The sequence below is a fragment of the Artibeus jamaicensis genome, unplaced genomic scaffold (genome assembly GCF_021234435.1).
Source record: "Artibeus jamaicensis isolate MK-2021 breed Jamaican fruit bat unplaced genomic scaffold, CSHL_Jam_final contig_519, whole genome shotgun sequence".
Classification (NCBI taxonomy): domain Eukaryota; kingdom Metazoa; phylum Chordata; class Mammalia; order Chiroptera; family Phyllostomidae; genus Artibeus; species Artibeus jamaicensis.
Window position 1 is genome coordinate 48331692 of NW_026521871.1, and position 15114 is coordinate 48346805.

Genomic DNA, 15114 nt, shown 5'->3' on the forward strand with positions numbered 1-15114 from the left:
TCAGAGAAGGAGAAGCCATTCAGTGGCAGCTCCCAAGCTGCTCAGTGCCTCTGCTGCCTTCTCCCCTTCTGCTGCACCGAGTTGGCCGTGCAGCCACCGGGGGCCAGCCCGAAGCAGCTCTGCTCTCACCTCTGCCCCCAGATCCAAGAGCAGCCGAAGGCAGGGCCTGTTGCCCCTCTGACTCTCCTGCCCACCCCCTACCTTAGACATGGGGACTGAGGATGGGTCAGTAGTGTCTGGACAGATAGAAGGCCTTCCCTCAGTGGAGGTGCGACCCTTCGGGGGAAGACAGGTGCTTCCCGGTGCCAGGAATCGTCTGCACAAAGGCATGCGGCTGGCTTATGGGACTCTCCCTGCCTGCCTTGTCCCATTCTGTCCCAAAGGTCTGCGGCCAGTTGGGCATCTGGAGTAGAATGTCGCTCCTCACCATTCCTACCCCACCCCAGGCCCTCCCTGCCCCATTGTGACACAGCTTCCTGGCCACCAGTGGAACCCAAATATTCTGTTACCAACAGTCTGGCTGAGCCTGGATGGTGGTCAGGTGGGCCCTGGCTCTGGTTCGTGGGAGGGTGTGGAGGGTGGCAGTTTGGAAGACACTTGCCAACTGAGGGGCCGCTAGACCACGGGGAGTCTGTGGGAGGCACAGTCTGCCCTCATAGGAACAGTGAGTTCTCCGCGTGGCACCAGCCCTTTCCTGCCTGCAGATGGAGTGGGGCTCCTGGCTAGCCCTCCCTTTCCCAGACCTCAGTGTCCTCTTTTGTACTTGAGAACCAGTCACCTGGGGCCTGTCCACCTGGCAGGGGATCTGTGAGATCACGTAGAGGGAGCAAGCACTCCAGGGCCTTGCAGACTGCTAGACTCTGCAGGTGTACAGGCGCTGCTGGGGGCGTGCTGGGGGAGCCCTATGGGGCCAGGCGGGACAGTCGGAAGCCAATCTGTGAGGAGAGCAAAGGTTTCCACCCTCCCTCCCTCCCTCCCTCCCTCCCTCCCTCCCTCCCTCCCTCCCTCCCTCCCTCCCCGGGAAGTCTCCTCTATCCGCCGCCACCCCTCCAACCATACACACAGGTACACTGCATTCACTTCCTGCTGCTGCTGTAGCAAATGACTGCCAACTCAGTGGCTTACAACACCACAGTTGTATTACATCTCACTTCTGGAGGTCAGAATGGGTCTCCCTGGGCTAACGTCAAGATGTCAGGAGGGCCACATTCCTTTCTGGAGCCTCTGGGGTGGGGAAATCCATTGTCTTGCCTTTTCTGGCTTCTAGAGGCTGCCTGCATTCTTTGGCTCATGGTCCCTTCCCATCTTCAAAGCCTGCAATGGCCTGTCAGGTCTTAATGGATGTAGCTGAAATGTATTCCTTTTTCATTGCTGTATTGTATTCTGCTATGTAAATATACCAGTTTTTCCATTCTTCTGTAAATGTGCATTTGAGTTCTTTTTTAAAAAAAAAAATTTGAAGTGTGTTGTCATCACTGTTTTGGTATTTATTGCCAGGGTCGTATGTAGAAATGTTTTTCCAGAATATATACTTGGGGGTAGAGTTGCTGGGTTACAAGGCATGCAAATATTCAATTTTATAAGACAATGCCAAGTTGTTTTCCAATGTGGAGCTAAGCATAATCCTTCCAGAAATGTATGAAAGATAGAGTCTCTCCAACACTTGGTATTGTCAGACTTCTTAAGTTGTGTGCATCAATTGAATATTAATATCTAATTAAGGTCTTGATTTGCAAATTCCTCTTTACTAAAAATATTGAGCATCTCTTCATATGTTTGTGGGCGCATTAATTTCCTCTTCTCGAAATGCCCATTCATGTGGGCATTTTTCTTATTTCTTCTTCTTCTTCTTCTTCTTCTTCTTCTTCTTCTTCTTCTTCTTATTCTTATTCTTATTATTATATTAATCTTCATCCAAAGACCTGCTTATTAATTTTAGAGAGAGGAGAGGGGAAGGGGAGAAACATCAATGTGAGAGCAAAACACTGATTGGTTGCTTTTCGTACATGCTCTGACTAGGGACCGAACCTGCAACCCAGGCATGTGCCCTGACTGGGAATCCAACTGGCAACCTTTTGCTTTGTAGGACAATGCTCAACCAACTGAGCCACACAAATTGAGTCCTCAATTTTTTGAGGACCCTCTATGTCAATCGCAGAGGCTGCACCCATTTATATTCCCACCAGATGTGCATAAGGGTTTCTCTTTTCTCTACATCCTCAGCCCACTTCCCTCCTGCCTTTTTGATGAGAGCTATTCTGATTTGTGTGAGATGATATCTTAGTGTGGTTTTGATTTGCATTTCTCTGTTGATTAATAATGATGTTGAGCAGCTTTTTATGTACTTGGTGGCCATTTGTATGTCTTCTTTGGAAAAGTATCTATTCAGTCCCTCTGTCCATTTTTACACTGAATTATTTGTGGGTTTTTGTTATTGAGTCCTATGAGTTATTTCATTTTTGCTGTTTTTTAAGGGTACCATTCAGAGGCATCACAGTGTGAAATTATCCGTCTGCAGAATTTTTGCATCTTCCCCAAGGGAACTCTGTACCATTAAACGATAACCCCCCATTCTCCCCTCTCTCCAGTCCCTGGCAACCACCAGGCTGCTTTCTGCCTCTGAATTTGATTACTCCAGTTCTCTCATAAAAGCGAGAACATACAACGTTTGTCCTTTTGGGACTGGCTTATTTCACTGAATGCAAGGTTCTCAAGGGTCATCCTCATAGCACGTATCAGAATTTCATCCTTTTTAAAGGCTGAATAATATTCCATCACATGTATACACCACATTTTGCTTTCCTCTTCACCCATGATGGCCACTTGGGTTGCTTTTGCCTTTTGGCTGTTGTGAATAGTGCCGCTGTGAAGCTTGCTGCACAACTATCTGTTTGAATTTCTGCTTTCGGCTAGTTGGGGCTCACAGCCAGAAGAATTGCTGGATCCAATAGTAACTCTGTTTTTTGTTTTTCAAGGATCTGCCACAGAGGGGCTGCACTATTCTCTATTCTCATCAGTAATGAGCAAGGGTTCCAATTTCTCCACTTTCTCGCCAACATTTGTTATTTTCGGGAGTTTTTTTAAAAATGCAGTATCAGCCATCCTAATGGATGTCTCATACATGTTTGTAAAATTTGTTCCAAGTTCATATTCTCTTAATATTGTAAATGGTGTCTTTTTTTCAATTCCCCTGTTTTAAAAACTCTTTTTAAATTTTCAAAACCATTTTTTAAAATTTATTTATAGAGAGTGATGAAATCAGCTGCCTCTCACACATCCCCAGCTGGGAACCTGACCCAGAACCCAGCCACATGCCCTGACTGGGAATTGAACTGATGGCCTTTTGGTTCCCAGTCCAGTGTACAATCCACTGAGCCACACTAGCTAGGGCAAAAAATCTTTTAAATTCTAAAAATTATTTGAGTGACCAAAAAAGTTGCAAAAATAGTACAGTTATCTCTCCTTATCTGCAAAGGATACATCCCAAGACCCCTCCCAGGCGATGCCTGAAACTGGGGAGAGTACCAAACCCTGTACATACTGATTTTTCTTCTACATGCACATCTATAATAAGGTTTATGACTTTTATTTTTTTAAATATATTTTATTAATTATGCCATTACAGTTGTTCTATTTCCCCCCTTCATTCCCCTCCACCCTGCACACCCCTCCCCCACCATTCCCCCCTTTAGTTTATGACCATGTGTCTCAAGTTCTTTAGATTCTATATTTCCCATACTATTCTTACCCCCCATCTATTTCATATCTACTGTCAATACTACTTATTTTCTGTACCTTCTCCCCCCTTCTCCTCCTCCCACTCCCCTGTTGCTAACCCTCCATGTGATCTTCATTTCTATGGTTCTGCTCCTGACCTAGCTGTCCTCTTAGTTTGCTTTTGTTTTAGGTGTGGTTGTTAATAACTGTGAGTTTGCTGTCCTTTCACTGTTCATCTTTTTCATCTTCTTTTTCTTAGATTAGTCCCTTGAACATTTCATATAATAAGGGCTTGGTGATGATGAACTCCTTGAATTTGATCTTATCTGAGAAGCACTTTATCTGTCCTTCCATTCTAAATGAAAGCTTTACTGGATAGAGCAATCTTGGATGTAGGTCTTTGGATTTCAAGACTTGGAATACTTCTTTCCAGCCCCTTCTTGCCTGAAAGGTCTCTTTTGAGAAATCAGCTGACAGTCTGATGGGAAGTCCTTTGTAGGTGACTGTCCCCTTATCTCTTGCTGCTTCTAGGATTCTCTCCTTCATTTTAATCTTGGCTAATGTAATGATGATGTGCCTTGGTGTATTCCTTCTTGGGTCCAACTCCTTTGGGACTCTCTGAGCTTCCTGGATTTCCTGGAAGTCTATTGCCTTTGCCAGATTAGGGAAGTTCTCCTTTATTATTTGTTCAAATAAGTTTTCCACTGGTGGCTGTTCCTCTTCCCCTTCTGGTACCTCTATAATTTGGATGTTGGAGCATTTAAAGATGTCCTGAAGGTTCCTAAGCCTGTCCTCCCTTTTTTGAATTCTTGTTTCTTCATCCTTTTCTGTTTGGTCATTTTTTTCTTCCTTCTGGTCCACTCCCTTAATTTGAGTCCCAATTTCCTTTCCATTACTATTGGTTTCCTGTGCATTTCCATTCATTTCAATTAGTTTAACCTTCATATGTTCCTTTAATTTGTGACTAAAATCCACCAGTTCTGTGAGCATCCTGATCACCAGTGTTTTGAACTGTGCATCTGAAAGTTTGGCTATTTCTTAATCGCTTAGATTTATCGGCTCTGAGGCTCTGAGTTGTTCTTGAGCCATGTTTTGATCTGTTCTCGCCCTTTAAGTATGAGGAGCGGAGGCTTAGGTGTTCACCAGGGCGGGGCCACCCAGGTCGCTGGTTTGTGACGCTGTATGTCGGGGCGGGGTCAGAGAGGGACAATAGTGGTCCCCTCTGCTGCTTCCTGCCAGTGGGGCCCGTGCGGTTCGTCTCACTGATTGCCTCTGCACTGGTTTATCTGTGGGCGAATGTGTGGCCGTGATCAGCTCTCAGTGAGCCCACCGCCTTTCGCCCTCAGTGAGTCTGCCTGCTTCTCCACACCTGGGATCTGCCTACAGCTGCCTGCATGCCTGGGTCGCGTGCTCAGGTCTGTCCAGTGGATCTTTCCTGCCCAACTCCACTCTGCTGCTGGCTCTGCCCCTCTTACCAGTTTGGCTGAAGGGTTCATTGTTGTCAGACTTCCATGTAGTTCAATTTTCTGTGGGTTGGCTGCGTTTTTGTTGCTAAAACTTTGTTGTTTTTAAAGTTTGTTGTGTGAGAAGGCGCAGTACTTCCATCTATCCCTCCATCTTGGCAGAAGTCTCGGTTTATGACTTTTCTTTGGTGTATCTGAATTGCCAGCATCACTATTCTTGTGCTTTGGGGCCATTGTTAAGTAAAACAATGGTTACTCAAACATAAGCACCGCAATACCAGGTGATCTGAAAACCAAAATGGCTACTCAGTGACTGTATACGCCATGGAGACCCCAGATGAAGGAGTGATTCACCAGGCAAGAAGGAACTGTAAGCCATGGAATATCCTGGTTGAAGTGGTATCTGCCCAGTGTCTTCTTTTTTTTTTTCTTTTAAAGATTTTATTTATTATCTTTTGAGGGGAAGGAGAGAGGGAGAGAAATATTAATGTGTGGTTGCCTCTTGTGCATCCTTTGCTGGGAACTGGCCTGCAACCCAGGCATGTGCCCTGACTGGGAATCGAACCGCAATCCTTTGGTTCACAGGCCCACGCTCAATCCACTGAGCTATACCAGCCAGGGCTTGGCCAGTGCCTTCTTTATATGTGTTCCCTTTGTAATTGAACAGCATCTTGTGGGGAGGTACTCTGAGACTGTGCAAATATCTGCTTCTCCTATTTCCATCCTTCCTTCCCTGTTTATTAATTAGGATTCTACAGTGAGGAAGAACAGCCCCTTTATTCCTGTTTATTTACCTAGTTATTTGTTCATATCGCATGAATTCAGATGTATTTGTTCTATGGGTTATTCATTACTATCATTATTTATTTTGTTGTCAAAATTGTTCCAGATTTGATCACTAGGGACTCCTGTTTGGTTCCCATGTCCTTTTGACATGTCCCTGTCATGTTGGGGACTCTTCCTTACTTTTTGGTACCATAAGACACTCCAAACTCATCTTGCCCTTTCCCCTGAATCCACCCCTCCTCCAAAGAACCCTGGTTCTTTTACCCACAAACCAAGATCTGAGTACTAGGTGCCTCACTACTATGAAAGTGTCGTTGCTTTTAAGGCCATCTCAGTGGACAGAGATGGGAAATACAGGGGCTGGCAGAAGTAATGCCCTCATGAGAGTGGTCAGTAGGGTGAAACTATGGGTGTAATATAGTTTTAATTGAACCACTTACCTAAAATGTCACATGGTGTCCTTGAGTGTGATATTGTTATGTCGTAGAATTACATGCTTATGACTTGGTAATAAAAGATTTTGTAGTAAAAAAGGGGGAGGCACTATTTGTCCCGGACCCCGGATACCTACATGCATCTGTATCGATGGAAAATTGTGAATTCAGCCTCAATCTACTCTGTCATTTCTGTTGACTCAGAAGGGCTTGCTTCCTCCTGTGCATGACAGTCTTTGCTTTGAGCTCTTTGCCTGATTGTAATCTCTCAGAGCCTCCCAGGCTTTGTTTGCAGAGGTTTCCTTTCAGGGTAGGCTTGCTTCTGCTGGCAGCCAAGAAATGCCCTTTCTCGGGACCCCTGCAGCCCTGCCGAGGGTTTCACCTTAAAACAGAGTTTTTGAAGCTTAGTTTCCGCTCCCACCCCACCCCTTGCTTCTGTTTTGAGGTGGTATCCTGGCCGTCACTGTGGCTACCTTACTCCTCCCTTACCTGCCTCTGCTCCAGCCCCACGCTGTGTGTCGTCCCACCATTTCGGTGGCTCTGGCTCCTACCTCTGTGGCCAGGGCTTTCAGCCACCCACCTTAGCCTTGGTTCCTGGCCACTCCTGATCCAGATTGGGAGGCTGGGGGGGTTGTTTGTTTGTTTGTTTGTTTGCAAAGAACATTCTCTGGAGAACTCTCCTTTTGCAAGTCTGGTGGTACCTTGGTGTGGGTGTGCAAGGGAAGTTTCTGTTGCGGGGAAATTGTAGGAGAACGCCTCGGCACTCAGCACAGCATTTTCTGAAACATTAAGAAATCGGAACGGGTGGGCCAATGGGGGACAAGTTATGTTAACTGAGAAGTTTTAGAAGTAAAGGAGGGAACTAGAAAGAACAGTAAAGTTGGAGTCCACAATATTCTAAGTGGAGAGGCCAGTTGCTAGCCAGTGGCTCCCAGGCCCGCCCCTGAGGTCTAGGACGTGGTAGCCATAGCAACTGTGCTGTATTCTTTCTTTGAACAGATGGAAAACGAAGACAACTTGGAGGTAGAGCTCAAATCCCAGGGTTCTTCCAGGAGCTTAATCCAGGATGAGTCAGCAGAATCCTTCAATTCCCCTTCTGTGGAGACGCTGTTACATAGTTTGAGGGTCACCAAAACCGGTCAGGATGACAAGTTTGCCCGTATCATGAATGCGCTGGGGGAGTTTGGCACATTCCAGCAGAGGCTGGTGGCCCTCACCTTCCTCCCCAGCATCCTGGCAGCCTTCTTCATGTTTGCTGACGTCTTCACGTTCACACCCCAGAAACCCTATTGCAACACCAGCTGGATCCTGGAAATAGGTCCGAACCTATCGGAGGCTGAGCAGCTGAACCTGACCCTGCCCCGTGATACCACGGGTAGATTCACGACATGCCTCATGTACACGCCTGTCACCAGGGATCTGAAGTCTATCATCCAGTTTGGCCTCAACTACACAGAGTCATGCTACAATGGGTGGATCTACCCTCGGAGCAGGATTCGGTCGTTGATCAATGAGGTGTGCCTTGTCCAGAGTTGTCTGTAGCTGTCCCAGGTGCCCGGACACGGGCCCTCACCTTCACCCAACACACGGGGAAACAGAAGCTCAGGGAGGAGAAGCAATTGACCCAAGGTCACCCTGCAGAGGAAAGGCCAGGGCAGAAACTTAGGATTCCTGCTGCCCACCCCTGGCCTCACCTGTCTTAGCCAGAAAGCTAGAGTGGGTTCGGGGGTAGGGTCCGAAGGCAGGGGGCAGGGCTTGCCATCTGTCCAGGGGAGCGCTTCTGTAGTTGTGGCTCTGGCCTCAGAGCTCTCAGAAGATAGGGGATTGGAGAAAGAAGCAGCTTCGATCGGGTACCTCTTACAGGGTTTCTCAGGCTAAGCGGCAACCTGCATACTTCAAGGCACAGACCTGTCCAATTTGAATCTCTAGGCTGAGGCCCAAACTTCTGTTTTGGAGAAAGGGCCTGTAGTGCTGCTGGTCCTTCTTCAGGGACCTGTCCATCTACCTCACTGTTGGCCTGTGCCTCTGCTCCCTCTCTTCAGGCCTGACTCCCAGAGTCTGCCGGATGCAGGAGGGAAGGCTGAGGGAGCAGCTGAGGCCAGCTACACAGTTACCTGTCCCTGTCCGAGGTCCCTTCTGCCTAAAGGCTGACCCTGGGAGGAGGCTCAGTCTCTGGAACCAGAGGCTGACCCTGGGTGGAGGTCTGTGGCCAATCCCTGTGTTAATCCCCAGTTTGACTTGGTGTGTGATGAGGAATTTAACATGGACACCATGAAGACCATATTCCTGGCTGGCCTTCTGATAGGGTCGTTCCTGTTCGGGTTAATAAGTGACAGGTGAGTCTCCCAGAGTGTCTTCTGGTCCCTGGAACGCCCCTGCCCCCTCCTCCTGGGCATTCAGAACTGACAAGTCTCAAGCTGGGGCAGGAGAGGGAATGTGCACTCTGGAGGCCCATGGATGGTTTAGGACCTGGCCCTTGGGGTCGGGCTGGGGTAGACACGGAGGTCCAGGTGCTCGGCGCAGCCTCCCTCCATTCACTGCCCTCAGGATCGGCCGCTACCCCTCCATCCTGCTGTCGATCCTGGGGCTGATGGTCTTCGGCTTCGGGACGGCCTTCGTCAACAGCTTTCAACAGTACCTGTTATTCCGCTTCGGGGCATTCCAGGCGCTGATGGGCTACTGCATCAGCAGCGTAGCTTTAAGTGAGTCCTGGCTGTGCGGGCAGGTGGGCAATGGGCACAGTGGGGAGTGCGTGTGGGTGGGGCATGCCACCCCGTGGGAACTAGTTGCGCTGGGAGTGGAGGAAAGAGCCTCCGCGTCAGGCTGCCTGGAGGTGTGGAAAACCTGTGCCCAGAGCGCCTTTCCACTCTCACCCCCCATTCTACCCGCGTAGCACCCCACATATTCCTCTTATGTCCCCTGGCACCCTGCCTGTGGCTTGTATTGATTGAGCCCTGAAGGAGGGCCAAGCCAACCTCAGGTCCTTTGAATTGCCCACACTATTCAGTAGGCACTATTCTATTGTTCCTTCCGCTGAGGAAGATACTTGAGCCTCAGGAAGTCGCCCACCTTGCTCAGCGGTGACAGCGTCACACAGTGGTGAAGCGGAGGCGCTGTGGTTCCTTCCCAGGCCAGGGAGACGAGAAAGCCCCCAGCGCCCAGGCGCTCACTCAGCCCCACAGCTGTCCTCTCCGGCTCGGCTGTGCTCCCCGGTCCCTGGCAGAACTCCTGCCAGAGCCTGGCCAGAGGGACCTGGGCCCTCTGCAGAGGCTGACCTAAGTGGCCGAAGTGCCGATGCGCTAACAGCGAACACAAGGACAGTGATACCTAGTCTCGGTGACACCATGTGGCAGCCACGTTGCCATGTGCCCACACCCAGGCCTTCCCGGCGAGAGGCAGGTGGTCAGGCAGCAGGTGTTCATGGGGGGCAGCCAGCCTGGAGGCAATATACATGAATGGGAGGTCAGGCAAGCGGCCTCCAGTGTGCCTCGTGGGGACACAGGGGACACTCGGCTGCCCTGCTTTGTAAGGCTGTCCCTGGACCTTGGGCAGATCATAAGCAGGCAGAAGAACCCTTGCCCAGCCTCATCTGCCCCAGACAGGGCTGGGGCATCTCCAAAGGCTGGGCGCGGGGGCAGCCCTGGGCACCCTGAGCTGACCGTGATCGAGTCCTCTTGGCCTCTGCACAGCTACTGAGTGGCTAACAGGGGAGCACCGGGCCCACGCAGTCATCCTGGAGCAATGCTTTTTGTCTTTGGGGGCTTTGTTCCTGATGGCGCTGGCCTACAGCCTCCCCCACTGGCGACTGCTGTTCCTGCTGGGCGGGGCCCCCGTGTTCTCCCTCATCTCCTTCATCTGGTGAGCGGAGGGAAGCAGGGCACGCACGGGGTTGGGTCTGATGGGTGTGAAGGGTCCTGGAAGGGATGGAGTGGATGGAATGTTCCCTGGGTTAAAGGGCAAGCAGATGAGGGGGAAGAGAGCTGGGGGCGGATGAGACGTCAGAGTGGTGGTCGGAAAACCAGAAGGCAAAGCTTCGAAAGGCAAGGTTCAAGGACAAAGAATGGACAGGGTTGAAGGCCAAAAAAAAAAAAAGAGGCTGGTAAAGTGCTTGTTGGCCTTGATGATCTTGAGGTGGCTTCTGTGGAATGGCAGGGAGTTGAGGGGGGAGGATGACCTGGAAAATGGAGCCATCTAGGAGGTGACTTTGTCACATGGGGTTCCAGTGGAAGGTGTGGGTGTGTCCTTAGTATGCCTGGGCAGTGGCGGGTGGGGGTGACCCCTAAGATAGAAAGTAGAGCGCTCTCACAGGTGGCAGAGGGAGAAGAGACAGTGAGGCCAAGACAGCACGTGGGCAGGGGGGCACCGAGCAGCCAGGGTCTGTGTGTTGCGTGGGCAGGGGAAGGGATGACTGCCAAGGAGGGAGGGAGGACGTCTCAAGGTGGATGGCCACCTCCAAGGCCTCTAGCAACTGAATGACCTCACACCGGAACAGGATGGGCACTGTTGAGGTGGGGGCAGGGCCCACTTGGTGGGGCATCTGGGAGTGACATATGAGGGGGGTGTGCCATGCAGGGTCCTCCCAGAGTCCCCTCGGTGGCTGATTACGAGAGGGAAGATGCGGGCTGCCAAGCAGGTGCTGTGCTACGCAGCCAGTGTGAACAAGAAGACGATTCCTTTGAGTCTTCTGGACAAGGTGAGAGGCCTCGGGGCCCAGAGCAGGGCAGGGCAGGCTGCGGTGGAAGGGCCTCTTTCCTCTTCCTCCTTTCAGGTGGGACTTTGGCCCAGAGGGTATCCCCAGCCCACTGGTTGAGAGGAAGAGTGACAGAAAACCTACCCCTGCCAGGGGAAGGCCAGAGACCAGGCTGGCACTGGGGGCACAGGGGGTCCTTGAGAGTCCTGTAGGGGCGGGAACAAGCTGGGGTCTCTGCCCTGCCTCTGGTTGGTCCTTTTTGTCCTGTAGCTACAGGTACCTGAAAAGAACGTGCGACAGGCCTCAGTCCTGGACTTCTATAACAATAGGCACCTTCGCAAGATAACCTTTGTGATGGGCTGTGTGTGGTGAGTCCCTAAGGCTGGTGAGCAGGGACGGCAGCACACAGACGTGTCTGCTGGCAACGCTGGTGAAGGAGTGTGGCGTGACCGGGCTGCAAGGAGCAAGGCCTCAGCACCCTGGCTTGGCCCACAGATTCCGGATCTGTGTTCGTTTCTCTCTTCCCTTCCCACCCTATCCCCTGCCACCCCTGCCACTTCTGTCTCCACACCTCGCCCCCTCTGTGTGCGTGTGTGTCTGTGTGTGGTCTCTCTCTCACTCTCTCTGAGCGTTTCTCTCCCGGCTTCATTCCAGGTTCACGGTCAGTCACAACTACTTTACCATGAAATTCAGGATGCAGAGTTTCGGTGTGAACATCCACATCAACAATATAATTCCTTGCATCATAGAGGTGCCCGCCCGGCTATGCTGCATCTTTCTCCTCGAGCGGATCGGGAGGAAGTGGAGCCTCGTTGTGACTGTCTTCCAATGCACCTTCTTAAACTTGCTTATCCTTATCTTCCCCTCAGGTACAGCCCGCCCTTCCCTCCCCCCACCCCCTCCCCTTCTGTCCAACCCCTCTCTCTCGTGCTTCCTGTCCTATCCTGCCAACAAGGCACCCTGGGAGTCAGCTTCCTGCACCCAGAGCCTACCTCCCCTGCAGATGTCCCAAAACCTTGGGAGCAGGCCCCAGTTGCTAGAGCACTGTCCTGCCCCCTGGTGGGTGGGTGGGGCTGATTCCGACAGGCTCCAAACACAGCTCTCAGAGGCCTGGGAGAAGACGTGTTGTTCAGAGCAACCGTCCCTGTGCAGGTGGGAGAGCGGGCAGCCTTCTGCCACCTGATTCCAATCCATGGCTGATCTGGCGGTTCAATGTGAACAGACGCAGTAAAAATGAACTCCCAGCCTGTCTGGGCCTCGGAACACTGACTGTCCTCTGACCAAATGCCCAAGTCAGCTGACCAGGTGGTGGGGTGGACTGCTCAGGTGCCTTCTGGCAGGAATCGGCAAGAGCTGATGGGCAGGCCTCCCCTGCCTGGCCTGATGCGGGGGTGGCCCCAAACTCAGGTGGTCACATTGTCTGGCCACAGAGTCGAAATCCATCATGCTCTTGATTGTTCTGCTCGGACAACTCAGCCTGACTGCCTCAGTCACTGTGGTCTTCATCTACACAGCTGAGCTCCTCCCTACCGTCCTCAGGTGAGAGCCTGGTGGGAGGGGGCCGGCGTTGGGGGGGGCACGGTGAGAAGGTGGGACAATAACGAGGTGAATGGCGGCAGCTGAGATTGGGCATTCACCTGGTGATGGGCAGCGTGCTGAGAAGTTGACATGGATTATTCCACCTCACAAAACAGTCTCCCAAACACCATCATTAGCCCTACTCGAGACAATGAAACCAAAGAGGGGAAGGCACTGGGTCAAGGTCAGACAGGGCAAGGGGCAGAATGAGCACTGGCCCTGGGCAGTCTGACTCTAGTTTCCACCCTGCGCTGAGTGTCCGGGATGTGTCTGCACCACTCTGAGGCTCAGGCCCTTCACCTCAGGAGAGGTGCTGTGGGCAACCATGTCCTCCTGCACGGCCTTCTTCTCACACCCGCCCCCTCACTGCTGTGTGGGTCCCATTTCTCCTACTCCTGACCCCACAGGAGAAATGACTACCCACTTGAACCAAAGGAGAGCTCCATTCTCCCAGGTCTGACTGTGAGTTGGGGCAGGGTGGAGTTCTGGGGAGCTGCTTCTACTCTCCCCAGCTTCTGGGCCCAGGAGGCCCCCAGACAGGCTCTGCCCTTTCCTTCCAGGGCAACAGGTCTAGGGCTGGTGTATCTGGCCTGGGTGTCTGGAGCCATATTATCCCTGACACTCATCAGCCAGAGCCTCACCACCATTTCCAGTTCTCTCTGCTTCATCTCCGCCATTTGCGTCCTGCTGCTCTGCTCCATACTTCCGGAGACGTGTGGCCGGCCCCTTGTCGACTGTCTGGAGGACTACTCCTCTCAGGGGAGGTGGGTGTGTGAGGCCCCTGGGCTCTGGGACTTAGCACAGAGAGGATGTCAGGTGCTGTCCAACCCTGCTTTTTTCCCCAAAGGGTCAGTGACAGAAGAACCACTGTGTCCAGCACAAGCTCCCCAGCTCTTCTGGACACTGACACCCAGTCCATCCGGTCCAGCTTCTGCTCCTCCATCCTGCCTGACTCTTCTGACCCAGCCTGGACTAGGTCCTCTCCTTTCTTTGCCTCCTGGCTGCCTACCTTGACTGGAGGGCTGCCTCCCAGGGCTGAGGGAGGGAGTGGTATTGGTGCCAGGCCCTGTACATGACATGTTAGGTCCTGTCTTATGTGTGCCTTGTCACACTCTGTCCTAACCACAACTACATGCAACGTGGGTCCTGTCACTGCTCCCATTACATAGATAAGGAACTGGAGGCACCAACAGGTTAAAAATCCATAGCCTAGCATTCCCCTCTTCCAGGGTTTTGGGGAGGAATAAACCCACATAAAGCAGCGGGCACTGTGACTTGCCTGTGACAAGTCCTCAGTAAATGGTTGTGATGAAGATGGCATGTGGAACTCCAAAGATGCAGAAGACAGAAGGGTCTGGCTGGAGTCAGGGGATGGTAGTGGCTTAGTCCAAGGGGCTGTCACAGGCTCATGACCTACACGGGTGGGGGAACCCCGCTTCTCAGGGACATAGGGCCAGTGCCGGCAGGAACTGCCCAGAGTTGCTGCTTTTGCTGCTCCAAAAAGTCCAGCTCACGACTTGTTCTTCAATAGCTCGTTCCATAAAAGGAGCTGGGATTTGCCGTCCGGGGACGTGTCGTGTGTTGACGAGTCTGAAGAAGTGGTGAAGAACACTATGCTCAACATGATGATCAGTGTGAACCCCAAAGAGACCACGAACGGACAGGATGACTGAGGGCCAGGCCCTCAGGTGATCTCCACAGAGTTGAGTGGCTGGGTATGAGGCTGTGTATTCTAGGCCGCACATTCAGGGCCTAGTTTAAGTTGGGAGGCAGGCCAGTCCTCGAGATCCAAAAGTGGCATCTTCACAGAGAGCTAAGGTGTGATGAATTCTAATAAAGCTGCCCTGTTGGCCTTGAGACGACTACATCAAATCATCTTTATCTGGAGACCCGGAGACCCAGGCACAGAGGACAGTGGGTCAGACAGGCCCATCCAGAGTCCTTAATATCTTTAGCTAACTCTTGGGGACAGCCAGGAGCTCTCTGGGTGAGGTGCGGGTGGGCCACGTCTGTGAGGGCCAGGAGTGGGCAAGGGCAGGATCGTGCCTCCAGACGGCCCACATCCTCCAGCCCCCCCCCCGCCCCCGCACCTAGTGTGGGCGGGGTTCCCACTCTGATGTAGGCTGAGGACAGATGTCACTGTCCCACTGTATGTACCTGTTGAGGCCACGGATGGAATGTGAAGGAATAATGAGAACTCCCATCTGTACTACATAGCACAGGGCTTTCTCACTCCACTTTTCCTCTGATGCTCCCAAAACAGGATGGCCTTGGGGATTACCCATCCCAGCCTCCTCCGCAGGGGTGCCTTCCCTGATGGCTCCAGCTTGGCTGACCTCTGTCTACCACCACCCTGAGAATGATCCCCAGAACCTGGGTCACAGTCCAAAATGCCCTGAGGACAAGTCTGCCCTTCCCAGCCAGCTACGGGCTCCCCAGGTACAGC

General features: G+C 51.9%; 1 protein-coding gene across 1 annotated transcript; it reads left to right on the forward strand.

Moving 5' to 3' along the window:
- Nucleotides 1-7399: 7399 nt before the first annotated feature.
- SLC22A14 (solute carrier family 22 member 14) lies at nucleotides 7400-14564 on the forward strand. The gene is given in 10 exon segments (XM_053669456.1): nucleotides 7400-7915; nucleotides 8633-8736; nucleotides 8948-9102; nucleotides 10090-10258; nucleotides 10973-11093; nucleotides 11361-11458; nucleotides 11745-11959; nucleotides 12455-12629; nucleotides 13229-13644; nucleotides 14200-14564. Coding segments are annotated over 10 exon segments (2043 nt in total). The 3' UTR covers nucleotides 14274-14564.
- The last annotated feature ends 550 nt before the right edge of the window (nucleotides 14565-15114 follow it).